This window comes from Pelodiscus sinensis, chromosome 22 (genome assembly GCF_049634645.1).
Source record: "Pelodiscus sinensis isolate JC-2024 chromosome 22, ASM4963464v1, whole genome shotgun sequence".
Classification (NCBI taxonomy): domain Eukaryota; kingdom Metazoa; phylum Chordata; order Testudines; family Trionychidae; genus Pelodiscus; species Pelodiscus sinensis.
The window spans coordinates 24,935,550-24,962,454 of NC_134732.1; the positions used below are offsets into that span (position 1 = coordinate 24,935,550).

The 26,905-nt window shown below is 44.9% G+C and overlaps 2 protein-coding genes across 9 annotated transcripts in view; both read left to right on the plus strand.

The window, feature by feature from the left end:
* The window catches only part of SCAI (suppressor of cancer cell invasion), a 98,064-nt gene extending 83,584 nt beyond the window's left edge, over nucleotides 1-14,480 (plus strand). The window contains exons 15-18 of one of the 4 annotated variants that reach the window (XR_012897209.1): nucleotides 1,958-2,030; nucleotides 3,726-3,817; nucleotides 4,037-4,137; nucleotides 5,588-5,625. Coding sequence is in view for 3 of the 4 variants with exons in the window: in XM_075905695.1 (XP_075761810.1) it covers nucleotides 1,958-2,030; nucleotides 3,644-3,817; nucleotides 4,037-4,137; nucleotides 5,588-5,737 (498 nt within the window). In the remaining variant the exon portion in view is untranslated. Of the gene's footprint in view, nucleotides 1-1,957; nucleotides 2,031-3,643; nucleotides 3,818-4,036; nucleotides 4,138-5,587 lie in introns of all 4 variants that reach the window. The other 3 variants (XM_075905695.1, XM_075905696.1, XM_075905697.1) reach the window with 3 other exon arrangements.
* Nucleotides 14,481-15,645: 1,165 nt separating this feature from the next.
* The window catches only part of GOLGA1 (golgin A1), a 44,234-nt gene continuing 32,974 nt past the window's right edge, over nucleotides 15,646-26,905 (plus strand). For all 5 annotated transcript variants that reach the window (XM_075905693.1, XM_075905692.1, XM_075905689.1 and 2 more), the window contains exons 1-6: nucleotides 15,646-15,787; nucleotides 16,788-17,120; nucleotides 20,149-20,239; nucleotides 22,674-22,748; nucleotides 23,249-23,346; nucleotides 25,137-25,169. In XM_075905693.1, coding sequence (XP_075761808.1) covers nucleotides 16,986-17,120; nucleotides 20,149-20,239; nucleotides 22,674-22,748; nucleotides 23,249-23,346; nucleotides 25,137-25,169 — 432 coding nt within the window. In that variant the 5' untranslated portion in view covers nucleotides 15,646-15,787; nucleotides 16,788-16,985. The remainder of the gene's footprint in view (nucleotides 15,788-16,787; nucleotides 17,121-20,148; nucleotides 20,240-22,673; nucleotides 22,749-23,248; nucleotides 23,347-25,136; nucleotides 25,170-26,905) is intronic.

Consider the following 26,905-nt stretch of genomic DNA (forward strand, 5'->3'; position numbering starts at 1 on the left):
CTCCATAAATCTATCTTTATATAAATCTGTTAAAATCCTAGTCTTCACCACATCCTCTGGCAAGGAGTTCCACAGGTTAACTGTGCACTGAGTGAAGAAAAATCTCCTTTTTGCTTGTTTTAAACCTGCTGCCTATTAATTTCATTCGGTAACCCATAGTTCTTATATTGTGGGTATAAGTAAATAACTTTTCCTTATTCACTTTGTCCACACCAGTCATGATTTTATAGACCTCTATCATATTCTCTCTCCTCCACTCCACCCCCCCCCCCCACTTATTCCCCTCTTTGGCCACCCCTGCTGTATAGTTCAATATGATCCATTGCTTTTTGGTTTTGTCATCTGCACAATACTAGTGTCTGATTCCTCATTTGAGACCAAAATCTTAATATCTAGTCCATAAATCTCCCATGGGCTTGTCATGGAACAGAGCCTTTAACCCAGTCAGTATTTTTCTAGGCGTGGGAAATGGCTAGACCATGCTGTTACTTTTATTATTTTGACATGTTCAGAAAGAATTAGTTTAATTAAAATACTATTGCAAGGAGTTTAAATGTCAGTTTGTTAGTCAGAAATCCGAAAGAAAGCAGAATTGGAACCTTCCTTTTTTTGAGCCACGTGATTGAATAAATAATTCTCTGGAGCTTATACCTAACATTGGTAACGCATGCATTGTAGGTGTGAAATGTAACCTGAAGGGAACTCTGAATTGTACTGAAGTGGCACTGTTTCATTAGCCGGAATGTGTGTGCTGGTGTCATACAGACATCCAGGTGTCCCATTTGGCACTGCAACTCTTCAGTTTCAGAAAGCTTGTTAGCTAGAAAAGAACAACTCCGTTTAGTAACTAAACTAGAGAAATATTTCATGACCTGTTTTTCTATAAGAAATAGGTTCTAGAACAGAAGATGCATTCGGGGTGTGTGTGTGTGTGTGTGTGTGTGTGTGTGTGTGTGTGTGTGTGTGTGTAGAACAGTGGTTCCCAATCTGGGGTCCACGGACCTCTGGGGGTCTGTGAGGGTATTGCAGAGGGTCCATGAAAAAAATAAAATATAAATAAAAATGATCATAGAAAATAATTTTAAAATACATTGCAAAGTTATAATCAATTATTATTTTTAAATTAAATATCTTCCAATAATGTTATTAATTGCGGTCCGAAAATCTATGTTGTGGCACCTTCGTGTGATGAAACGATCGTGACAGTTAGAAGTGTACAAACATGAGCCATACATTCAGCATGGATCTGGCTGAAATCAGGCTTGCTGAAGAGAAAGGACACTGATGAGCAGAGTGAAGCATCCACAAGTGGAATGTTTAATCAAACAGACATAAGTCAACGAAAAGTGAGAAAATACTCGGCTGACTACTAGAATTGTGGCTAGAATTGCCTTTGGGGGGTCTGCAAACATTTTGGGGGGGTGATTGGGGGTCTGTACTAGTGAAAAGGTTGGAAACCACTAGTGTAGAACAATGCAGTGCTCTGAACTGTGGATTAATTCTTGTAAAATACAGTATTTTTATTAACCCAAAACAGTGTGTTTGCATAGCAGCTACTTGAAGGTTCACGCTTTTTTTTTTTTTGTTTAAGTGGAGCCAATTTTAACGTTCATTATACCCGTGGTTCCCTTGCTCTGGCGGGAACAGTCCGCCTGTTAGGAAAAAGCAATATTTTTACCTGCGTTGGACAGCCAAACTAATGTCAAGGGAAGTAATTGAAAATACTAATCCGAGTTGGTCTTTGGCCTGAAAACAGATTTGTTCTCTGGAGTACAGAATATCTTTTCAAAGTAAGTCCATTATTGTAATGGCTTACTCTCTAAAAGCAATTTGCCTCTCTGAAACTAGCACCTACTTGGTTGCTCATTCCCCTTTTTAGTTCTATGTATTAAACATATATTGAGGTTCCAGTCAACAAGACAGAATAACAATTGATGTTTTAACTGTTCTGTTACAGAATTTCACAAACTTGTTTGGACAGCCACTGGTGTGCTTGCTTTCTCCAACAGCGTATCCAAAAGCATTACAAGGTACGAAGGTGTTGCCTTTCCTGGCAGCTTCACTTGTATTACATGATATTGTCTTGCAGTTTTTAATGTACCATTTATCCACGTCCAAAATGATCGTTTCTGGTGCACTCTCTTCACTTGATGATGGCCCCAGTGGGGGCGAGCAGTGCTTGAAGCGGCATAGTCGTTGACAGTTCATGGCGAATGACTTTTAACATGACACGTTTTGACTGGAGTCGGTCCAGGCAGCTTCACCAAGGGTCAGAGAGGAAACTTTCTTTGCAGATGTAGAGCCCAGGAAAGTCACCATCAAGTGCAGGGGTCATAATTCACTTGTTCTATTCTTACCATTTGAGGGAAGCTTCACTACAAAGGGGAAGTCACTAAGATAACGTTTCCCACTCTGTTCTAGGAGCAGTTCTTAATACCCAGTCTGCAGCATCTCTGGTACGAGGTGCAGGTTTTGGGGGGTTTCTTAAGGCAAACAATTAGTGCATCTCCTGGGACAATGGATTTCCAATATGGGCAAGTCTTAGACCAGAATATTTCTGGCAATTCCTATGTTAAAGGTGACCACGGTCAGATTCCCATCTGCCTTTCCATTAGAACAGACTCCCCAGTGTGGCCTGTGCTGTGGTCAGGGATTCTTCTCGTCAGAGCTTAATAGAACCACTGCAGCCATTAATTTAGGTAGCAAAATAAATATTTGCTAAATAAGAATAGATGCATATTAACTTTCCAATACCTATAACTGAATGGTTCTGGTGTGTTGTGAGGGCTGCCAATTTTACTGCTACTTCCCAGCATGAAGCCCAGGCTGCTGACATAGTTTGAGACACAGGAAGTGGTGCTCAGCAAATGAATGCATGAGAGAAGCTGGAGACTTCACAATTGCTTTAAGGTAAGTTCTATTATTTGCTAGAAACTTTTGAGTAGAAAATATTAAACCTTGTTCAAATGAAAGCTGTCAACAAAAATAAATTCATTAAATAATAGAACTTACCTTTTAAAATAGCAAATGTCTCCAGTGGTTTTCCTGGTAGTGTTAGTAAAGCACCAGTAAATACCTCTTGTAACTCTGAGACACTGACCAGTCCCCGCAGTAAAAGACTTCTCTCTTCTTTCTTGTCTTGCGCTGTCCGAGACAGGAGCACTCCCAAGGAAAGGACCAGGTTTCTGGAGAGTAACTGCAATCAAAGGCAGGGGCGTTAGGTCGTTTTGGGTGGGGGACCGTATATATACAGATTTGGTAATGCTAATAAACTGTACAAGAAAGAAATGTTCTAGGGTCCCTTTATGACCACCTTATACCCACAACTTACATTGTAAGATTGACACTAATGGTGTTTAAAACCGTGCACTGAGCGGGAAAGAATTAAACCTCCCACAAGTATGTGGCATCTCCTGTGCTCCTAGCATGCACAGAACTCTCATGAACTTTGAGTGGAATTGAGGCCTGCTATCCTGGTGACACGCTCCCTAGCCACAAAGCCTGGGAAGAGCTTTCCACGAACGCTGCATGCTGCTGCCTCGGTCAGCCGGGAATGGAGGGGCACAGGGCTCTGCCCTGTGGTGGGGACAGCTCTTCTGTTTCACATGCTGAATGCATCATGTTGTTGTTTATTGGCTTTTAGATCAGTCTCAGCGGGGTAGCCTCTTCACCCTCTTTCTGAACAATCCTTTAATGGCATTCCTATTTGTCTCTGGATTATCAAGCATGCGCAGAGGATTGTGGGAGAAGTGTCAAGATTACCTTAGAAAAATCAACCGGGATATCGCCCAGCTGCTGACCCATTCTCGCTCCATAGGTATGTCCTTAAAGACCTTCACACTCTCTGCAGCAACTTAGTGGTACAACTTGAGTTGGGTTTCTTACCTGCTTTTTATTGCTCAGCCTGGCCAAAGACTAATATTGTTTGTGCAGAAAATGCACAATTGTTCCATCTGGTGTTTTCCCAAAGGTCTTCTGCCTCAAAAATGCCTTTCTAAATTCAGTTTTCGTGAAGTGTCACCTTCTTCCTCTGCAGATCAGGCCTTTCTTCAGTTTTTTGGGGATGAATTTCTTCGCTTACTTCTAACAAGATTCATCTTCTGCTCAGCCACCATGAGGATGCACAAAATTTTCCGGGTATGCAGGGAAAACCTTTCCCTTTCTGAGAGAGCGTTACCAGACAAATTCTGTTTTTACGTAGAATTGCCTGGGCTGGAGGATAAAGGGCTCTTCTGTCTAGTTTCTGTGACTCTTCTGCTCCTGGGCTTCACTAATACTGCTCACGTGGACTCCTCACATGCTGAAATTAGTATTCATGAATGTATATGTGAACCACATAGTGGATAATGTTAGCCATGCTTACACGTGAAAAGGCCTTTTGCATACAAATGCTCATTACCAGTTTTACAGTATATTGCATCTGTATTCTGATTCCATGTAGAACACAGAACAATTTATCTGCACTGGGACACATCCCACCAGTTCTGAAATACACATTCTAGTACTGAGCAGGTGCATAGTGCATGCTCATGTAGAGAGCCCTGTAATTGTGCACAGCCATGTACACCAAGAGCACTGTGTCAAAAATATTGCACCAGTCTGGAAAGGTTGCAAATGAGAGCAGTGGGTGGGCTGCAGGATCGGGATGCATCACAGAATTCATGACTTCCCAAGTGGAGTGGGTGGGTGGATGGTTTTCTTTTTGGGGCGAATGAGGGCGCCACACCAGAAAAGATGCGGACAAGCTGGAGAGGGTCCAGCAAAAACCCTGGTCCATAAGGACAGGTTAAAAAAACTGGGCACGTGTAGCCTTGAGAGAGGAGTGAGGGAAGGAAGCTGATAAGTCTTCAGATTCATGAAGGGCTGTTTAGGATGGTGATCAGTTATGCTCCATGTGCATTGAAGAACAAGTAATAGGAGATGTAGGTTAGGTATTAGGCAAAACTCCCTAACTATACGGGTAGCTAAGCTCAGAATAGGCTTCTGTATGGTCTAGGTTTACTGGGTCCTGTTTCACTGCAGGAGTTTGGACTTGAAGACATCTTGCAACGTCTTTTAGCCCTATACTTCTGTGATTGTGTCAACATAAGACTGCAGATAATTACAGGGGGAAGAAAGATTGTTCCTCTGGCAGGCATAAAGTCTGCCTCTAAGACTGTGTGCTACATCCTCTTTGAAGCATACTGTGCATGTTGGCACCCAGGTTTATCTTACCTGCTTGGTGCTTGAGCATTGCAGAAAAATATCATTAGCAGTGTAGACAGCACATGTATCAAATCTCCTTCTGTCTCGCGTTCATGTTCCATTTGTATTGTGTGTTCATTGAAACATGCCTGGCCACCCTGGGGTCATAAGGCTTGGCTACTGCCACAGTAACAGACAGATGCCTTGCTGCCGTAACTTGAAAACCAGGCCACTGCCTTTGCATCTAGGGAGAGAGCTGTGAAGATAAGTGTTGTAATTTCTGCACGGACCTGGCCCGTCAAACAGCTCAGCATGGGTTTTTGTAATTAACTGGCCTTATATACTTTTAGTTCTGTACTAATGGATTATAAATAATTGTTTTCTTTTTTTTTTCTTCATCTAGCAGGAAACTCGAAATTACCCTGAATCTTATCCCCAGCTTCCAAGAGATGAAACAGTGGAGAACCCTCACCTCCAAAAACACATTCTGGAGCTGGCTTCCATCCTGGATATTAGAAACGTGTTCCTGGAAAACACCATTGATGACTATTAAAAGAAACACTTGCGTAATGCAACTGGGTTTCCCTAGCCACAGACTTTGAATGGTGCAGTTTTCTAATGTGAAAATCCACAAAAGGAGTTACCTGATTTTATTTTAAAATTTAGGACCATTATTTTTTAAAAAAAAGAAACCGCTGTTAGCCCAGCTACCCCATTGTGTAGGGGTCAATTTTATAAACAAATCTTTTCACATCTTTTCAATGTTGAAGTTAGGAATTCCTGGGATTTTATTTTTGGTGTTGTGGTTAAAAGCGACCACATATCCAGCAATTGATCCTAAGCATAAAGTATTATTGGTCACTTTTAGCCCACTTTATGGAAATCCTTTATTTTTATACAGTTTTAAAAATTTGAAGCAAAAAATGCAAATATAGAAAACAATATTTTATCCCCAAAGAGTTTGGATTTGAAATGGTAAAGCTGGAAACACATAACGCAAACCGGCAAGAGCAATAAAAGAAAGAGCCCTTCATAAGAAATATATATTTTTCAATCTTAGGTGAATAGTTAAATTTGTGCTGGAACTAATAGCAGTGGGTTTGGAGTGATGCTGCAGAGGAATCTCCTGACATCTAGTGTTACGTGTAAATTAACCATTTGACTTCTACTGAGCAGCACAGCTGGCTAAGAACAGAAGCTCCACCCCCTTGGGTGTAACTTGCAGGCTGGTGGCATAATTACAACAGTAATCAAGCAGGCCCCATTTCCTCAGTGAGGTGTAGTCAGACCCACATTCCATGTCTTGTGTCAGAGCCACCACCCTTCTGCCTGAGGCTGGTCAGTCCATGGCTCCTTAATCACTGGGGAGGAGGGTGTCTCTGTTCTTACCTGGTTGAGTGAATGAAGTAAGTGGCTTCCACGGTGTTCCCAGCCTGTGGTGAGTCTGTGCCTAAGGATCCAATCAGTCTCTTGCAGTAGGACTGAGTTCTAGCCCTTCCCAACAGAGAAACACTTGGCAAGAAGCCTCTTGGGACTGCTGTCACCTGCTCTAACAATGGGATGATCTTCCATGGGCTCCTTGTGACCCTAGAAGAACTGCTGTTTTGTTCATGTGTGTGGTGAGGGCCCACCATGCCACCCCACTCCCCTACCTGTGTGCTCAGAGTCCTGTTCTTACAGCATTTTCCCAGTGAGCCACAGGAAAGCTGAGCAGAGGAAAGGGGTGTGAAGCATACAGTCCCCAACAAACCCCGAAACACAGCTAGTAGGGGTGGGTTATATGTATCACAGCTTCTGCACAATAATTTCACCCACACCTAGATATCATCCAGTAGGGCTCCGTAAAGTCTGCACCAAGGAACGTGTGCTCTGTATGAAATTGGAAGCTAAGGTGGGGTGGTGCTTGCTGGAGAAGGAGGAAGGTAAAGCTGTCACGGCAGTGCCCCCTGGTGTCAAAACAAGCTCCGGGAAGATCTGGCACAGCCTGCTAGAAAGGTGTGGAGAGAAGAGGTGGACACACTGGAAGCGTAGGAGAATTTTGGCTTCTATGAAGCAAATGTTCTAAACCCCCAATTGAATAGCTTCTTGGCTCTCCAACTCTGAAACTGACTCCACTTCAGTTACTGGCAGTAAACAAGTCCGCTTAACCCAAAGCCCAGACTGAAGCACAACAAATGTTTGTAAGCTCCCATGTTTGGTTTTTAAAGATGTGTAAAATGAATAGTGGGTTTTTGTATGGAAAAAAGCTCATTTGCCAAGAAGGTGTTTGCTTTAAATCTGGGGAAAGGCAAGTGTGTGGTGATACGGATTGTAATTTTTGTATCTGAAATTGCACAATGGTTGTCAAATGGCCTGAAATGACAAATTTAGAAATAGTGGTAGCAAAGCAAACTGATCAGCTTGTTTCTGTGTGAACGTAAGCTGTACGGTGCTGGAAAGACTGCCTTTTGGTTATGCATGGCTGTAGCGCTGTCTGAGGCTCCTGGTACCGTAATGCTGAAATGTCCAATAGCAACAAGGATGCCGTGCTAGACTCTGGTGTGTCCTTAGGGAATCTACTGTATGGTACCAAGGTGAAAGCCATTCTGTTCTGTGTGTGTTGTTTCAGTGTCGGAGAAGGGGCAGGAGTTTGAGTAGCCCTTTAATGTTGAGGTCTAGTCCAATGTTTGTTTTAAACACAAGTTTGGTTGCTTCCTTAGCATGGTGCCTGCTTCAGTGGGCCTCTTCCCTGTGTGATTCTGTGATGTGACCATCTTCTTAAGACAGACTGGGATGAGAGTGCTACATGTCAGGATTGATGTCCATCAGCACTGCTGCGGGAGAGTCCCATGCAGAACAGCAGTAGATGGCACAGAGCAGGTGGGCAGGAGTGGAGCTTCCATAGCACTTGCTGGCACTGTGCTAGGCTCCAGCCAAAACTTTCACTCTGATGGGCACCAAAAATCAATGGAACTGGATAAGAAGGATTTCTTTGAGCAGATGTCCGGTTGGTGGTGGTGTTTTCTCCTGTGGTTCTTTGGTCACCCTTCTTTAGCTGAGATTGAATTGATTGTAAAGTAAATGTGTATATACTCAGTGTTTGTGTTTCATGTACAGTCACCACCCACCTGTTGGGTGTGCTTGTAAATAGGTATAGCTATATGTATATAGGGAGGTCTTGAGATGTGTATATACAAAAATTATATCTACACACCTGCGCCAGTTGGATTGCATTCCATGATGGTGTTCTAGAAGCATTATTTGAGATACTTAGTTAAGTTTGTGGCTGCATTACCACTGTAATCCTCTATTTTCAGGGGCTTATGTTGGGTAAATGAAACAATTTGGGGCTGAAACTAGGTGCAGGCCTCATCCAGGGAGCAGCTAGGGAGTTTTTTTTACAAATGTAAATATTCTAGTTCATGCTGAAATGCTAGTAATTTTCTGACCTGAATCAACAGAATCCAGGAAATGTGAAGTTTTGAAGCTGATTTGCCCTTTCCCGTGGGCATGAGGTCGCACTCACATAACAGAGTGTTTGCAGTGATGTTTAGTTTCTTTTGCCATAGCTTTCCTGGCATGTCCTTTGTATTCAGACACCCTGAGGAAGCCATGTAGGAATGTGGAAATCTCTGTAGTCGCAGCACAGAGAGAGAGAAGGCGCTAGTACAGCATCCATGGTACTTTCCCGTCCTGCATGTCAACATTGAATAAGCTAGATGCTCAGCCCCAGATCACTGCACTGACTCTGATGAAATCCCAGGTTTAGCTTTGACTGTTGTGGTTCCATTTAACTTCCCTGCAGCTGGGAATAGCATGTGTGCATGAGCTTGGCAGCGGATTCTGTTAGCATGCCCGGTTTGTGTCCTGATGGACCCTGGTGGAACGTGGTTTGAGAGCTGATGGGAAGCACTGATGCTTGACTTCTGCTCACACTGGAGGATGAATCGTCTCTGCTTACAATGTATTTATGTGACTTCTGTGTCTACAGCACCAAATGATGCATTTGGTCCTGCCTTCCCATTAGTGAAGTTTGCAGTAGGTCTAGTCAGGCAGGAACATGCAGAGAGAACTGGTAGGAGAGGTTGCTTAAGAATCTAGATAGATTGAGAACTTGATGATGGTTAAGTCATAACAAAGATCCAACAGTTCTGCCTGAATCTAAAAAGTTCACCTCTGGCTTTTTAAAGGCATCTCTCATTCTCCTCTTGGTTATTTTATCATTTTTGGCTGGCTTTGTTCAGAATACCTGCCATTAATCAAACTTGGCAACAGGGCTTTTCAGAGTGAACTTCGCTTTCCATTTTAACAGTTTGTCCATTCACTGTAAATGGTGGATTCTCTGTAACTTGAACATGATTTGAGGATTTCAGTAACTCGGCCAGAGCATAGGGGTCTATTAGGCTATGTCTACACTGCAGCCTTTTGCTAGCAGAGACTATGCTAATGAAGCGCTGGTTAGCATCTGTTGTGCTGTCATTTGCGTATTCTCTGCTGATGCTTTTTGCGCAAGAGGTTTTTGTGCAAAAATAAGCAGCGTAGATGGGTCTGTTTTGTGCAAAAAAAACCCTTTTGTGCAAGATCTGTAGACCTCTTTTTTTTGAGGCATAAGGATCTTGCGCAAAGGGGGTTTGTGCAGAAAACAGACCCGTCTATACTGCTTGGTTTTGCGCAAAAACCTCTTGCGCAAAAAGCATCAGCAGAGAATAGGCAAATGACAGCACGACAGATGCTAACGAGCGCTTCGTTTGCATTGTCTTTGCCGACAAAAGGCTACAGTGTAGACATAGCCTAATAGACCCCTATGCTCTGGCCTAGTTCTTGAAAATGATTTGAGGATGTAGCCTTACAGGAGAGGGTAGGTGAGGTTAACCTCATGTGTATACGAACTTATGGGCACATGGATATGGTTATGGCTACTTGTTTGTACATAACAGAAAAATGTTCCGTTAATTTCATGTTCAGAAATCCTCACTGCTAGGAAGTGAATTAGCAGTGAAAGGATGATTGAGCTGAGAGGATCACAGTAATGGGAGAGGCAGGGGAGAAGTATTGGATCTGACTGGGGGCAGCTGTTTCACTTGCAACAGTGGAGAGAACCTACTGTCCAAGTACAGGAGAGGTCATGTGAAGAGAGCAAGCTGAGCCTGTAATGGGGATGGGCGACCAGGAATGGTGGGAGGGCCATTCACCTCAGTAGGCCACAGCAGCCCACGGCCCACCGGGGTTCCAATTGTGGCACCGTGGTTCCCCTCTGGCCCCCCCCCCCCATGTGCCTCTCATGCACCAGGACATGTGCTCTGAAAGTGCCAGGAGGGAGGAGGAGTATTTAAGTGCAGGGCTCTGTTGCCCTGATGTGAGAGACGCGGGGGGGGGGCGCAAAGCAGCTGTGGGTCCATGGGCTGCAGGTGGCCTTTGGTGGGCTGCTCGTTGCCCACCACTGGCCTATAATATTTAGAGGAAAACATGCAAACTTGACTAAGTGCCAGTTTGGCAGATTTCTTCTGCCATGGCACCTCTGTAATAATGTTGTGGGTTTGGTGTAATTTCCTTCCTTTGGTGGCATCCCTCTTGCTTTGTATTTCTCTATCTGATCGTTAAAACATCTGGCTTTTACTACTGTTGCCTTTTCCTCTAGGTGTTTCAGATTGACAGGTAATAGGGCGGTGGAGCGTTTTATGAATTCAGTCATTTCTAAACCCTTTCCGTGTATAGAAAGGTGCCACCTCTTTGCTCTTGTGCATTAAGCTCTGACAAAAGATGAAGGTGCATTAGCAGCTTTTGTCCTCACGGATTTCAAATAATCATCAGCCAATACTGCAGAAGAAATAGCCACAAGGAAACCCTTTCAGAGAGAGAAAATGAAGACCATTCTCTCCTAAAATGCCAAGGAAGAAGTATACAGGATTTCAGGCTTCAGACAGGGACACTTCTGAATCTTTGGAAATCTTAAGTTTTAGCAGCTTTGTAAAAACTGACCCTGTGAAGATGGGCAGAGACACGACTACCTGCATATGAATCTACGGTTGCTCTTTGTACTGTGAGAAGCTCAGATTCCATACAATGTTGTGAATATTGGAGAGTGGAAAAGGCTTCATGCTGATGGATCAAGCTTGATTCCTTTTTCCTTTCATTAGCATCAAAACTTTATCCAGCCTTGCACCTAACCTTTGAACCCAGCTCCTTCCTGGGACTTAAAAACTCGTTTGTGACCTCTCCAAATAGTCCTTCTCTCCTAATGCTTTTCTTACATAAGCTTTGTCTGTACTAGACTTTCTCACCATAACAGCTCAGTAGTGGTAGTAGCAATGCTTTACCAGAAGCCTTAATATACAGCTGGCGGGACATGACAATGTGGCAATTAAAACATTACAAATGATCCATATTAGAGCTATTATACCAGCTGGCAGATTTGTACCAATAGGAACCATGGTAATCTTACGAGGGACGTTTAGTACAGATCCTGCTGTATGTATGGTCAGGATCTGTTTTCGAGGCTGCTGGTGAGGAGAACCAGAAGATCACCATAATGGGGGCCATTCAAGTCTCTTGCCATTGCATTTCGGACCCTTCATCTTAAAGACCCCATCTTGGTTTATAACTTCTTTTTTTTCTTTTTCTACCGTGGATGAAGAAAGCTAAGGCTTTCTGAATGATTGAGTGGTTTTTCAGGAGAATGAGTGAACGAATTTCCATTTCTTCTCAGTCTTTCTGCCAGTCAGCTGTTTCGGTAGGTGCATTGCTCTAAGATCCCAGCTTCACTTCTGCTTTTGAGACTTGAGCCACAGATTTCAAATACCACTTCCTTGTTCGGTTCAGATACTGGAACAATTTTCAGATCTTGGAGGTCATTCCTTTGCATGTAGGGCTAACAAAGCCTCTCATGCAAGCTGAAGCTGCAGAAATCCTGTTTTAAATTTTCTGTTCAGACTATGTTCCCCATTCTCTAATATTTGCTTACAAGAAGGAACCCCATGTACTATGCAGATGTCTTCGGGACTCTGTCACTAACACTTCTCAGTAGCAGCACTGAGCTACTTTGCCAGAGCATGACGTTGCTTAATGGGACTCTTTAAAAAGCACAAGATGCCACTACTTTGTCCCGTCCCTCCCTTAGGTTCGGCAAGTAATACAAGGGAAAGGGGGATGGAAATCCAGAATGAGGAACTTTACCTCGGGCAGCCCACCCACCCAAGAAATAGGAGCTTTCTGCCATTCTCTGGGAATCAGATTATTTATTGCTAAAAGTAATTTTGTATTGAATTGGTTCAAAATATTTTACAATCAGGTGCCTGTATCATATTTTGGTAAAAAAAAAAAAATATTTTACTTAAATATAGAGAGCATTTTTTGGGAGCAAATTGACTTTTCTTGCAAGGTATCTAACTCACCAAAGCAATGTAATTCCAGAAAATATTCTGTTGTCTTTTGAGAAGAAAGGAATATATTATGACATATATATTAGATATTATGACAATGACCACTGGACATTTCAGGAAGAAGCTAGAGCTTGTAAAATGAAAGTGAGGATTGAAGTTACTTCATTTAAAAAAAAATCAGTTTTCATTTTGATTTATTAGTAATTAGAATAAAATAACACCAAGGCCTGATTTACTGCTTCTCTTATCAGTTCTAACCCACTTTCAGTGCAAATTTGTGAGCAGATCTTGTGCATGCTTTTGCTTGTCAGCTGGCCCTTGATGGTTTTCCAGATTTCTCTCTTGGTTTAGCTGTACAAAAACCTTAGTTTCTCATATTTGTTGTGAGTAGACACCTTTTAAGAGACTTGAGTCATGAGGGTAGGTTTGGATAATCTAGGTAGAAGGCATTTTTGAGCCTCCATAAAAAAATGCAACCAAAATGCCTCTCACCCAACTCATTTAAGATGATCCACTCTAGTTTACATAATACAAGCCAAGCTTTTCATCAGGCAGCAGCAGCAATATTCTAGGGCAGAAAGAGAGATGAGTATGTAGATCATGATACAGTCAGACTCAATAATGCCATCTTAGCCAGATGGAGCCCCTACTACAATTCAAGTTAGGAAACATTTACTCTGTGTATTAATAATGAATGCTGAAGTCCGCCATGTGTGGAATAAGTAGCTCTGCACTTGGTATCTGAGGCATTTTTTCCCATGCAGATAATTTATGTAATTTTTATAGCTTTGTATTGTTGTTAGAAAGTAACATGCTTGTTTTTAACGTATTATTTGAAGGTCATAACTTGCCGCCATGGTGGTATGAAAGGAATTTTAATAAACTGTGGCAAATGCTTATATGTAACTAAAATGTTGTTGAACTGTGATGCCATTTGTAGGGAATATACAGTTGTATTTCTAATAGGCGCTCTCTTAAGAGATGGAAGCACAAGAGTTTTACATGTACCTATTCTGTTCCAAGTGCTGCTAGTCTATAGTGCATGTGATGATGCTGTTGGGTAACAGACCTCTGTAATGGTTCACAAAGCCACTGTTTCCCTTTGTTACATAACCATGTCTTGTTGCCAGTTTGTCTGTCTGTCTATTATGACTTGAAGTTTAAAAAACAAATAGTCCTGGTCTGACCAGTGTGGTGAGACCTTTCTGGTGCTGAGGGAATCTGAGGTCATTTTGGTTTTACAATGTTAGAAAGGACACTTTTCTGTAAAGTGCTATCAAGAAAATGTTACACACAAACACCGGTTCACATGGTTGATGTGAAAGCCTGATGTCTGTCTTGTGCAATACTGTATAAGCTGTTGTCTGTGTTTAATGCATCTGAATTGCTTAAACCATAATATCTCAACCATGGAAGATTTCTCATTTGTTTCATCCCATCTAATAAATCTCTTCCCAGCTTTAGTCTGCTGATATTGATGATACTTCATGTTGTAGTTTGTGCAAAACTGTGAGAGGGATTATGTAGGTTTCAGTGAAAAAGATCCCAGCAAGATGCTAATGGTGGGTTTAGAACTGCCTATTTGCCGAAGGCAACTTGTTCTTCTAAAGCATAGTATGTTTGTGCCATCCTTTTGCTTGCTGCTGCTGGGAAGACTTATTCCACTAAACAGACTTTCCAACTTAACACTGTGATTCTGCAAAGAGCTGATATAGCACCAAGAGAATGAAATTCTGCAACAATGTTTGATGCATTGAAGACAAATGAAAAGTGTGGATTGTTTGCTGTTAGTGTGTTGACATTTTCACATTGGTAAATGTTCTCTCAAAATGTGACTACATTCATCAGTTGTGAACTATTGTACATGAGTTTTGTATCTGAAATCCACTCGAAGTATGTGTATTACCAATATAAAATAAACGTATTTGCTTAAACATTTCTGGGTTTCCTTGTGTGCATCTGTACCAGCTTTTGCTGAGCTTATGCTCATTGAGATACTGGTGCTAGATGAAACCCTTCATGGTTGAGAGGTTCAATGGCATTTTTGGCAAGAGAAGGGAACCTGATTTTGATTTTTAGCCCCAAGTCCTCCATGACAGAGTGCAAAAACCAACTTCCTCCTGATAGCTTTGTGTTGCATCTGTTCTGCACTTTGTCATAATTTGTTGTGGCTTTGTTGCTGGTACTAATTAAGTACTTCCTCTTTCTAATGGCAACTGGCTTTCAGGGCTGTTTGATACAAGCAGCAGAGACTGACTACAGTTAAGCATGCCTTATAATAGAAAATGTAATACCCCATTTTCAGGTTTTTTTTAACTTTGCCAAACTTCAAACAGGAGCCAAACAGAAGTGCGTAGGTTACAGGAAGACTGGCAGAAGAGTTGATTATGATACTCGACAATCCTCGATTCTAGTCCTGGTTCTGGAAGCGAGTATAGTATTCTGCTTCGGTCAAGCAACACTTGTGAATGCCCGAACAAATTGTGTGCCCTCTGCCTCCAGCAGCTAGCCTACACTGGAGCAACCAGCTCCTTGACCCTCTGCTGGCTGCAGGCACCTAGTGCCTCAGGCAAAGCTGCTGCTGGCCCATGGGCGTCAGGCCAGTAGCGCTGGGTGCAATTGGCTTTCCCAGTTGTTTCCTACGCTGGGCCACACCAAGACTTGCTTGTAACAGGCGCAGGCTGTGGGGATAAGCACTTGCATGTGCTAACCACCAGAGGTAACCCTGTCTGCCCTCTCTCCCCCCCCCCCCCCGTCCCTGCCAGCCCCACAGCTCTCCCCCCGGCCCTGCCAGCCCCATAGCTCTCCCCCCCCGGCCCTGCCAGCCCCACAGCTCTCCCCCCTCGTCCCTGCCAGCCCCACAGCTCTTCCCCCTTGGTTTCCCTCCCCCCCCCGTCCTCCCCTTTGGTCCCTGCAATCGCCCCCCCCCCGCTCTGGCTCGGTGTCTCCCGAGGGGCGGAGCCAGCCGGGCAGGGAGCCCCGCCCACTCCTGAGGGGCGGGGCTTCCGCTGCCACCCGGCCGGGGGCTAACGGCTGGCGAGCCGGGAACGAGGCTGCAGCGAAAGCGCCATCGCGGGCCCCACCCCCTCCCCACCGCTATGCGCGTGCGCCCGCGGCTTGTCTCGTCACTTCCGCCTGCCGCGTTGTGTTTCCGGGTCGGCGGCTTGACAGCTGGTTCCCGGTGTCGGCAGCGTCACCTCCGGCTCCGGAAGCAGCGGCCGCGGTGGGGGGGGGGGGGCCGCGCGGTGAGTGAGGGCGAGGTGCTGTGGGGGCCCCTCCCCCCGCGTGAGGGGCCGCGAGCCTGGGCCGAGCCCGCGGGGGGGGGGGGTTGCCGGAGCGAGCCGCCTCCTGCCCTGGTGGGGGGGGCGCAGGGCAGCCCCCGGGACACGCGCGCGCTGGCTGAGGGGCGCGAGGACGCTGAGCGGTGCGGAGCCAACGGGGCTCGAGCGCTGTCTCGTCACGTGCTCGGGAGTTGGGCCAGCGCCGGGGGGGGGCATTGGCCAAGGGAGCAGCGAGAGCCCGGCCCGCGCGCGGCGGGGGCGAGAGAGGCGCTGGGCGGGGTCACAGGCTCCTGGGTTCGTGCGATGGGCCCGTGAGCTCCAGAGACACGAGCCCAGCCTCAGTCTCCGATGGCATGGACTGGTCCTCGCACCAGCCAACAGACAATATGAGCAACGTTTGGCTGGGCTACTGAGAGTGTAAACAGTCTGCAATAGCACTGTGAACCAGAGCACTACAGTCCAGATTAACAAGGGTATTGTTTCCTATAGTGGTACAGAAAATATTTAATTTGAACAGCAAAATTAAAGAATCTCTTTATTCTGTCTACACTGCAGTTAGTCTACAAGGTGCCACAGGTCTCCTTGCCGCTTTATTCTGTCTGTCTCTATCAAAATGAGGAAATGCATTTTGGGGAATTGGCAGAAAAATCCCCTCGCCAAACTCTTCTGGCCTCTTATCCATAGCTTTGCTAAGGAAAACTGCATGCAAAGTAAATGAAATATTTTTCTGTGAAGAAAGCTGCGTAACTTGTCACCAGTGACAGCTCCAAATCCACTTTTGACAATAAAGATAACTAACTTTTGAGTGGTCCCCCACAGTTGAATAATTTGTTTTATAATTTTTTTAATTGTTCAGTCTGATAAATATTTATAAATAAGGGTAATAAAAATGTTAATGCTGTAAAACTGATTACAGACTATCATCTGGTTTGGTGTTGAAACTTCGTCTTTCTTTAATTCACAGGTATTGTTAGGCCATGAGCCCTTTGAAGAAACTGGAACAAGTGTTAAACTGGCTGAGTGTGGATAAAATGTTAAAATTATATCTTGACTTTTGGAACCTTTAAAGAGAGCATCAAACTTGTTAACTCTGTAATTGAAAAGCAGTTGTATCTCAAAGGACTTGGATCTTTGGATGCCGTAGAAAGGCAGCTGCACTAAAATGTTTGCAAAACTGAAGAAGAAGATAGCAGAGGAAGCAGCAATTGCTCCTCGGCCAGGAGGGGCTGCCAGAATTCCTAGATCAGTAAGCAAAGAATCAATCACGTCAGTGGGAGCTGATTCTGGAGATGATTTTGTAAGTATCATGCTTTGCTTTTTACTAAAGCATTTGTAATGTGCAAATTTACAAAAAGCCAGGCATGAATCTTGACTAACTGAAAAACCAAGTGCACGTCAGAAATGTGTGATGTGCAGGTGTATCTAATTAGAAGTTTTTTGGAAATTAAAGTAAACATAGGTGTTAGTAGAGGAGAATAATATTAAATATATATGTTTTTCATGTTAAGAGTATAAAATACAAAATTATCCTCAATGCAGAACATGGCAAATGAAGGTACAGCAAAACTGCAGTAGTCTGGCATCCAGTTGTCCGGCACTCCTGATAGTCCGGCATCAACTGGAAGCCGGAACTGCTCAGGTCAGCTGCTCTCACAGCCGGGCCTCTGTGAGCCGCATGCATGCTCACGGCCCGCGCCGTTCTGCTCATGGTCCCTAGTGCACACAGCGTCCAACCTGCATGTGCTAGCAGCCGGCCGCTGAGCACAGGCAGCTGCTTCAGGACCCGGACATAAGGTTGGGAAGAAGGGGGACTGGGTGACAGCAGGGTGGGAAGGTGTTTGGCTCTGGGGAAAGGAACGGGCAGGGAAGGGGATTGGGTCACGGATGGTGTCCCGGCCAGCTCATTGAAAAGCTGGCCGCTCAGCACACGTGCCCCAGTGCCTGAAGGGCGATACGTGGCTGTATCGGCGGCTCCGGGACCCGAGCATAAGGTGTGGGGGGGAGGGCAGGGTGACTGGGTTGGGAGTATGCCACCTTATAGTACCTGCTGGTACTCCCAGCATATCCGATAATCCGGCACCACCTAGGTCCCAAAGGTGCCGGATTATCGGAAGCCTACTGTATAAGGTTTCTGGTACTATAGTAATAAAGTAATAAATAACTGGTAATAAAGGTATAAAGATATAAACAATGTTACAGCAAAGCATTATGTAAACATAATGCTGAAGATTGCAAGAAAACAATCCAAATTTTAAATTGTAGCATTCTGATTCTACGCTGACCTCTTAGGTTCCTGGTGCAATTACTGGTCAGGCATGTTGTTTACATACCTGGATAGAATGCTTACGTTGTTTCTGTAGCATTGGAAAAACTTCTAGGTTATCACTAGAATGTCTAGATAAACTATTTTACATGTGAAATTATAGTATGCGCAGATCATATATCAAAAATGTTAGGTATGTAAGTTAAAACCTGTTAGTACTTACACTGGAAAACATGCCTCCTGAAAGCTGTTATGTCACCCAAACCCAAGATTCCCCTGTGTCTTAATTCCCTCATTGGTGTAATAGATTTACAGCACACTCCTTGGAAAAATAGCATTTCTGAATCTCAAGCACATAAACATTGGTTGCTGAGTTAGACCAGACATCTTGATCTCTAACAGTAAATGGGACAATGCTGTGGTTATAATACTTGGTTTTTCCCTTTTTTCCCTTTGAACTTGGCTTTTCACATAGCAATTGATATAGATTGAGAAACACTGTGATTATTTCATTGTTGGTGTTGAGAACAGAAGTACGGGAGAAGGAGACTTTAAAACGGTGGGCAACCTACGGCCCATCGGGGCTCTCTGTGTGGCCCACAAGACATTTTGATTACCGTTGCTCACATGCAAGGTTGCCAGATTCAACTGGTTTCCAGCCATATAGTTTTTTTTCAACTGGTATTACTAAGGTGACGCTCATGTAAAGCAAGGGCACGTGCAGTGAGGTGTGTACTGTCTGTACACTGCATTTAACTGCGAGAGCCGAGCGCTCCCTCTGCATCCAGTCAGAGTTCTGCTATGGTTCCATGGACACATCCCGCAGCTAAATGCAAGGTGGAACATACTGTTTAGAATATGCGCTACTTATGGCCCATTATCATCTCTGCAGTCATAGGACAAAAGGAGCAGGTCAGTGGGTTGCAGGTTGTTTTACTTGGGGCTTATTAAAGAGATTATCTCAACCATCTTGTGTGTCTGGTCTCAACACAGCTACAGCAACACTCCATACAATACAGAGAACAGTTCAGGCTTGGGTGGAGGAGGGTGGGATCAAGCCACCACCACCCTGTTCTCCAGAGGCCGGTGCCCTATCCCTGAGCTCACTGGAGATCCCATCCCACCCCACCCTCCTTGCCTTCAGCAGGTCCCTTACCTAGTTTCACAAATGCAGGAGCCAGCTCTATCCCTAGGGAAGCCTAGGTTGGCTGTCCGGCCCCTCCCTTTCAAGAATTCTGTACTTTCGCCGCTATGTGCAGTTACTTGCTTTCAATTTTGGTTTCATAACGAGCAAAAAATAATAGCACTAGAGCCGTGGTCCCCAACCCGGTGCCCGCGGGCGCCATGGCGCCCGCCGGGCCCTTTACATGCGCCCACGGAGCAATCTGGGCTGGCCCCACCCCTGGGCGTGCAGCAGGTGCCAGCGTGCGGCAGGTGCCGGCCCCGGGCGCATGGCCGGCCCCGGCCCCGGCGGTGCGGCCCCGGCACCGCCCTTGGCCCCGCCCCCGCCCTTGCCGGCCCCGGCGCCGGCCCTGGCCCCGCCCCCGGGGGCGCCGCCCCCAGGCGCCTGGCAGCCCCAAAACGTTGGGGACCACTGCACTAGAGAGACTAAACTTAATGGAATGAATAGTGTCAGAAATTAACATTGTGTCCATGTTTTGCAACCTGTTTTTCCAGATAAATTTCTATTTTCCTGCTACTTACTTACTCATCCTCTCTGCTGCTTGAAACCCTTCCAGCCTGGGTAGCGTAACTTCCCTCTTTCTAGTCATCCTCTTAAATGACCAGTCCAGTAATTTAGACGACTTGTTTTCAGCAACTGTTTTAGAAAATATTGTTTTAGCTGTCACAGAGCTGACCATTTATACCCTCTTTCATTCTCCCAAGTACAGGAGCACTGACTTAGCCAGTGGTATATGTAAATCTGTTCTCTTTCCATGGAAACTATTAATTATTTCTAGCCCTTACAATGTAGGCCATCATTAAAATTTAAGTGTGGCAGAATTGTTCTTTCTGAAGCTCAGAAACCACATAGTTACTTGTCTCTCTCTAACCTACCAAGGCCTCTGATGGAAGCAGCTCCAGAGAAGATCTCTCATCCCAACTACTCAGAAGAAATGAACAGATCCGAAAACTGGAGGCCAAGCTGTCTGGTATGTTTCCTGAGTGTGTAAGTGATAACTTGGTATCTTTCACTGCAGGGAAATATTTTCCTTCACATTTAAATTTTTTAATGTATAAAAGGATTTTTTTGCTGTCTATTTATAGGAAGCCTGTTGGTCAGCAAGCAAGAGCTGTACAATACAGTCAATACAGAATGTTAAAATAAAGATTCATGACTTGCTATCTTCCTGCTGTACTCTTGGCACATCAGTTTGATCTTCCTGACTGTACAGTATAGTTTTCTCTGCCTCTGTGCTCCAACCTGAACACTTCTCTTTTGATGTGAACCCTCCAGTCCCAATTTGATTTCTTCTTTTTACTATTTGTATTGCAGTAGCCTCAAGCGACCCCATTTAAGTTCAAGACTCTCCATGGTACTAGGCACTGTACAGTAATTAAGATGACATAGTCCAGGTGTGGCCAACCCATGGCTCGCGAACTGCATGTGGCTCTCCTCCTCCCCCCCCCCCCTTCAAAAAGTGCATCTCGTGAGGCTGCCCCTGAAAACGACCCCCGGCTCCCTGGGGCAGGGGATCTATCCAGCGTGGCCCTTCAAAATGGCGTCTTCAAGATGGTGGCGGCTGGCGGGAGCGTGATGTGGCCTTTAAACACATTTCTTAAAGGGGCAGTCTTTTTTTTCCTCAACAACTTTACCCCGGCTCTTTGCGCTGTATCCACTGCTATTTTGGCTCTTTGTCTGGAATGGGTTGGTCACTCCTGACGTAGTCTTTGCCCTGAAAGTGAATGATCTAAAAAGACCTGCCTACCAAAAAAAGGGTGGGGTGGGGATCTTGATGCAGCAAAACTGGACAGAAATGACTTTTGGAAACTATCCTCATACTAAAAACAAGGAGTCCGGTGGCACTTTCAAAACTAACAAATGTGTTAGGATATTAGCTTTTGTAAGCTACAACACACGTCCGCGGATGCTGATGGGAAAAGTGGGGGAAGGGGAAATAAACAGAGGTGGGAGTGTGACATCAGTGCTAATCAAATCAGAGTGGATGTGGCTCACCTCCAATAGTGGTGAGAAGGTGACAGTACCCGGATGGGAAATTACCTATTGCAATGTGAGAATCACCTGTCCTTGTGACTGTTGAATCAGTTGCAGGGTGTCACATCTGCATATTAATTCCTGCTCAGCAGTTTCTTATTACAATTGCCATTCTCAGGCAGTAAAACTTCAGAACCAGGTGGCAGGACTTCAGAACCAGGTCCTCTCACCTCAGCACTGTCGGAGGTGAGCCGCATCCACTCCGACTGCATTAGCACTGATGTCGCATTCCCAGCTCTGTGTTCCCCGCCTCCTTTTCTGTCTCTTTTCTCTTCCGTATCTGAGGAAGTGAGCTGTGGCTCTCGGAAGCTCATGCCCTAATACAGTAGACAGGCTTGAAAGTGCCACCGGACTCCTCGTTGGTTTTGCTGAAACAGACTAACGTGGCTTCCTCTCTCAAATCCGTCCCTGCAAGAGGCCTCCCTGGCTGGCGTACAACTGGTAAAGGGGCTCTGTGCTGAGTCGGTGCCCACTGGCCATGTCCCCATCCACTCCCTACACACGGGACCAGGAGCACAATGTTCTCTGCTACCTTCTGCTTCCCAGGGCTCAGAGAGGGTCCCTGAAAACAGCGTAACTTGGAGCAGCCTCTGGGGGGTTTTGGCTTGACCTGGGGGCTGGGCGGGCCCCTGCTGAGCTCTAGAATATGGGAAGTGCAAATGTTCCTGAGAGAATATCCTTACGTCTTGTTAAGGGCATTTGAGGTCTCAGGGCTTGGAGTCTTACAAAAACCTGAAGCTTGGACCAGACGCCAAGATTTGTCGTCAAATCCTCCCAAGGCACCGTCTTCCTTCAGTCTGGCCTCTTAGTCATACCTGCTGAAGACGGCAGAATTACACATTCACTGCCTCTCCTGATCATTCATATCCGGGTTTTAAAGTAAGAGCGTGTTGCTGTTGGCTGGGCCTGGGAACTAGCCAAAATGCACCGTTTCTCTGGATTATTGCACAGTTGAGGAAAGGTGTAATATGGAGCAAGGAAATTAACTGCTGATGGATTTTTCTGACCCTCCTTCACTTTCTCTCACTGCGGCTATTCTTCACAGGCAGGAGTCAGCCTGAATCATAGTGCTTGGGTACAGCAGAATGTGGTGACAATGTTACCTTTTTTCGTGCCAAATTTAGCTTGTTTTCCTTGTTGTTAGCTTAAGTAAGCCCTTCTGTTTGTACCAACCATTTACCCCATGGCTGGAGTGTGGTAGAATTATTTGCTTGTGGTGTTCATTGTTAAGGTCAGCCTTGTTTTCCTTAACAGGAATGATTTTCTAGTTAAGAAAATCATTGTCACTTTCCACTCATATTTTTTTTTTTTTAATTTCCTTCCCTAATGTCTGTCCATTCCTGGTCTGTGCTTCTCCCTCCTCACCCAAGATTATGCTGAACAGGTCCGAAACTTGCAGAGGATAAAAGAGAAGCTTGAAATTGCATTAGAAAAACATCAGGATTGTACGTACTTTTATTTTCTTTCCTTTTTTAATTTTAAAACTGTTCTGCCTTGAATTCAGATGGAGTATAAAAATCTGTACAGTTAAAAATGTTTCTCTTCATATTGAACACATCCTGTTTGTAAAAATAGCACACAACTTTCTGCATGATTTACAGGGAACAAAGCAGCTGGGATTTGTTTGCTGTTACTCTGACCGCTGCCAGCAAGCACTTTTGCTGGACTTATGACTAGCATTTAAAAAACCCCTAGAGCACTATTACAGTCCAGATGGGAGCTCCTCCACTGTCTCTTGTTGTTTGTGGGAGCACTCACAGTGCTAGGCATTGTGCAAACATAAGGGAAGCACAGATCCAGTCCTAGAGCTATGGATCATTTGGGGGCCTGATCATCTTGACAGTGGTGGTTCTACATGTTAGTGTGACATACAATATTTACAGAAGTAAATACACAGTGTTTGCATTCGCATACCCTGACTTCTTAACTAGTGATTCTTTCACAGCTTCCATGAAGAAATTTCAGGAGCAGAATGAAGTTTACCAGGCCAACAGAGCAAAGATGGCTGAAGGAATGGCTTTAGCATTAGAAAAAAAAGACCAGGTAATAGACACAGAGTTCACACAATGAAACAATTGATTGATAGAGAGAAGCAATCTTGGTATAGTCCATATGTGTATTTCTTCACACAACTCAGTGGACTTGTGGAACTGCTTGCCAGAGGATGTTGTGAAGATCAGGACTTTAATAGGGTTCAAAAAAGAGCTAGATAAATTCATGGAGGTTAGGTCCATCAATGGCTGTTAGCCAGGATGGGCAGGGTTGGTGTCCCTAGCCTCTGTCAGAGGCTGGAAATAGATGACAACAGAGGGATCATGTGATGATTCCCTATTCTGTTCACTCCCTCTGGGACACCTGACATTGGCCACTGTTGGAAGACCGGATACTGGGCTAGGTGGCCCTTTGGTCTGTTCTGATGTAATATGTTGAAGCACTGGAGAATCACTGCTGAGATGCAGTATTCATTTGCTGTGTCACAAGCAGTCTTCTACCTGTAGGCTATCTTTATTTATTCTTATCTGGGTGGAGGGAAAGGAGCCGGCATAAGGTGCAAGGGTCAGTGTTGCTGACGGTTCATTCAGAGACCACGTGTCGCTTGCTCTCCTTTCTTAAACTGAGCTTGTGATAGTCATTGATGTGAACTCAAACTCCAATTTGCTGTTCAGGTAGAACTTTGCTGTCATGTAATTAAAGCCTGTAGATCAGTCATTGCTGTCAACCTGTGGGCTGCTTGCAGCCCAATGAGCACACATCTGCACTCTGACACATCCTCAGGGCCACGCCGGTAGTAATGTGTGGATGTGGCCCATGTAACTAGGACCTGACCAAATTGAAAAACATGCCATGGATAGTGAAATCTGGACTCAACAGAGTTGCGGGGAAGCACAGTGTTATTGTGGGGGGTCAGGGCAGGGGAGGGTCATGGTATTGCTACTCTTACTTCTGCACTAAATTCACAGCTGAAGAACCAGAAAGCAGCAGCTACTGGCGAGCTCTGAAGTCAGTGACCCATCACCAGCAGAAGTAAGGGAGGCAAAACTATATCATGTCATCCTGCATTACTGCTGGTGGTACCTCTGCCTTCAAAGCTGGACTCCTGGCTAGCAGCCATTACTCTCCAGTTGCTCAGCTCTCAAGGCAGCAGCACCATGAGCAGCAGTGCAGAAGTAAGGGTAGCAGTTCCACAGGCTCCCCTCCTTGAAAATCTCGCAACCCCTCTTCCCCCAGACGAACACAGGGCCAGTGTTCCCTGCGAGCTGAGCGCTTGGACAGCTGCCCAGGAGGGATTCGGGCGCTGCCTAGCTCTTTAGCAGTAGAAAGACGGCTGGCAGCATGTGTTTCTATTGGTGGCACATATACACGTGCCTCACTGACATTACAAAATTTATTCCACACATGGATTGGAAAAAAATAGAGGGAACATTGATCAGGACCCCTACAATTACACCACCTTGAAATTTTAGACTTAAATAGCTGAAATCATGACATTTGTGTAATTAAATCCTATGATTGTGAAACTGACCAAAACGCAACATAAATTTCGTAGGGCTCTATACATAACACAACTGCAGCCCACACCGGTAAAATACATTGAGCACCAGTGCTGATGCTGATACAGTTTTTCGTCTTGCATAACACAGATATGCTATGGTGACCCTGTCTCAGGCTTTACCAGTATAAAATGCTCTGCTGTTATTTTCACTTTCACTCATTCCGTTTGATGATTACCCTAATTTAATCCCTCCTGCTACATTTATTGGTGCATTTCAAAGTTGGTGTTTATATTTTTATTTCCCTTTTTTTTTCCTGTCTCCCTGGCATCCCCTTTGCAGGAATGGAGGGAAAAGTTGGTTCATCTCAAGAAGGCAAGTCTCCTTTGATATCTCTGTTAAATGTAGGCTTACTCATGTACTAGGACTTGGCAAAGAAAAGTTTATGCCAAGAATGTACTTATTGAGCGTCTCTGAGTCCATGTTCTCTGGCTGCACCCTGATAGCCATGTTTATTCTCCACTCCATCACCCCAGAAGGTAAGTCTGGAGTTAGTTTTGGAGAGGGAAAGAACAAATCACAGGCTTCGCACGCAGGCAAGAGATGAAAGATTGGCACACCAGTCAGCATAGATGTAACAGCTCAGCGTTTACCCAGGTTGCTCGTGTCTTGTTAGCGGAGTGTTGAGAGTGCACTTACATTTCTTGCTTTATGCTTCCAAGTATTAGCAAATTAATCCCTTGCGATGCTGCTGGGCATTGTCATCTCTGTTTTACAGAGGGGTACATGTGGGTGCTTAAGGTCTCACACCTATTCCCTTTCAGGATCAGTGAGCCCTGTATTTCAGGGGGAAAAAAACAAAACCCCAAGTCGAAGGTGGAGTGTCCACACTATCAAGCCCTTTATTTCGAAATAATGGGCCATGGAATTTGAAATCTGTCCCCCTGCATTTCATCAGAAGTAATGCTAATTCCAAAATAGTTATTTTGAAATAACAGTAGTGGGGATGCTCTGGTGGCACTATTGCAGAATAATGACTCCCCAGTGCTTCGTGGGGCTCTAAGTCTGAGGTGGCGCATCCACAATAACAGCCTGCCTTGGACTAATTTTGAGGCTTCCCATAGTGTGGGCACGCTAGTTTGAATTTGTTAAATCGGGAGCTAAGTAATTTCGAAACACTTTCCTAGTGCAGACAGGGCCTGAGAGAGTTCTGCACACTGATCCCGCGGCTGGAAGTCAGGGACTCCAAATCGCTTCCTGGGATACAGCATGATCTTGCTCTCTCTGGGCAGAGAGAGTCTGGGCTGGGGAAGATCTTCGTGCCAACTGATGATACGCGCTCACTTCTTTTCAAACCAGCGTATTTTCAGACAGTACATTGGTTGGGGCGGTGCCCATTCTTCCTGCCTGTCTGTGAAGCAGGTAGTGCTCTGTTGGCAAAACCCTCACTAGTGTAGACTCTGTAGTGGCACTTGCAAGCTCTCCCTCCGTGTGCTGCTGCAGTTGACCTTTCCACTTGGGTGTCTGCTTTTGATGCTCATTTCCTGCCATGAATATTAGTTGCATTTGCTTTGACAACTGCGGCGCTGCGTGCTGGGGGAGGAGCTTTATTGTCTCTCCCCTTCTTTTTCTGTGTAGCATTAACTTGGTATGATTTGTGAAGAGCCCTTCTAGCCTTGTCCCCAAAATAGTTGGCGAGCATTGTAACAACCATGGCCCAGCCCTTTCTTTGCATAGAGGAATTTATGTCTGGCTGGAGAAAAATCCTGTTGGCTCATATCCTGCAAATGAGATAAGTGTAACCTGTTTGCCTGTCTGTCATCATCCCCACCTGGGATTTGACCTGAAGCACTTCACTGCCAGAGAGTATCTTCGTTTTAAGTGGGAGAGCAGGGTTTCCAAAAGAGCTGTGACTATAAGAGCAGATCCGGCTGTATTGTAAGGCTGTTGTCCAAAAATAGCCATCACAGCAGAAGTTAGTTCCACGTCAGTAATTTGATAAAGGATTTCATTCTCAATGTAGTTGTTTCAGTTGTCCAGCTAAGTCTCTGCTCAAACAGATGTTTAGAATTGCTGCCAAGTGTTGCAAGTATTCATTCCCTATCACTGCA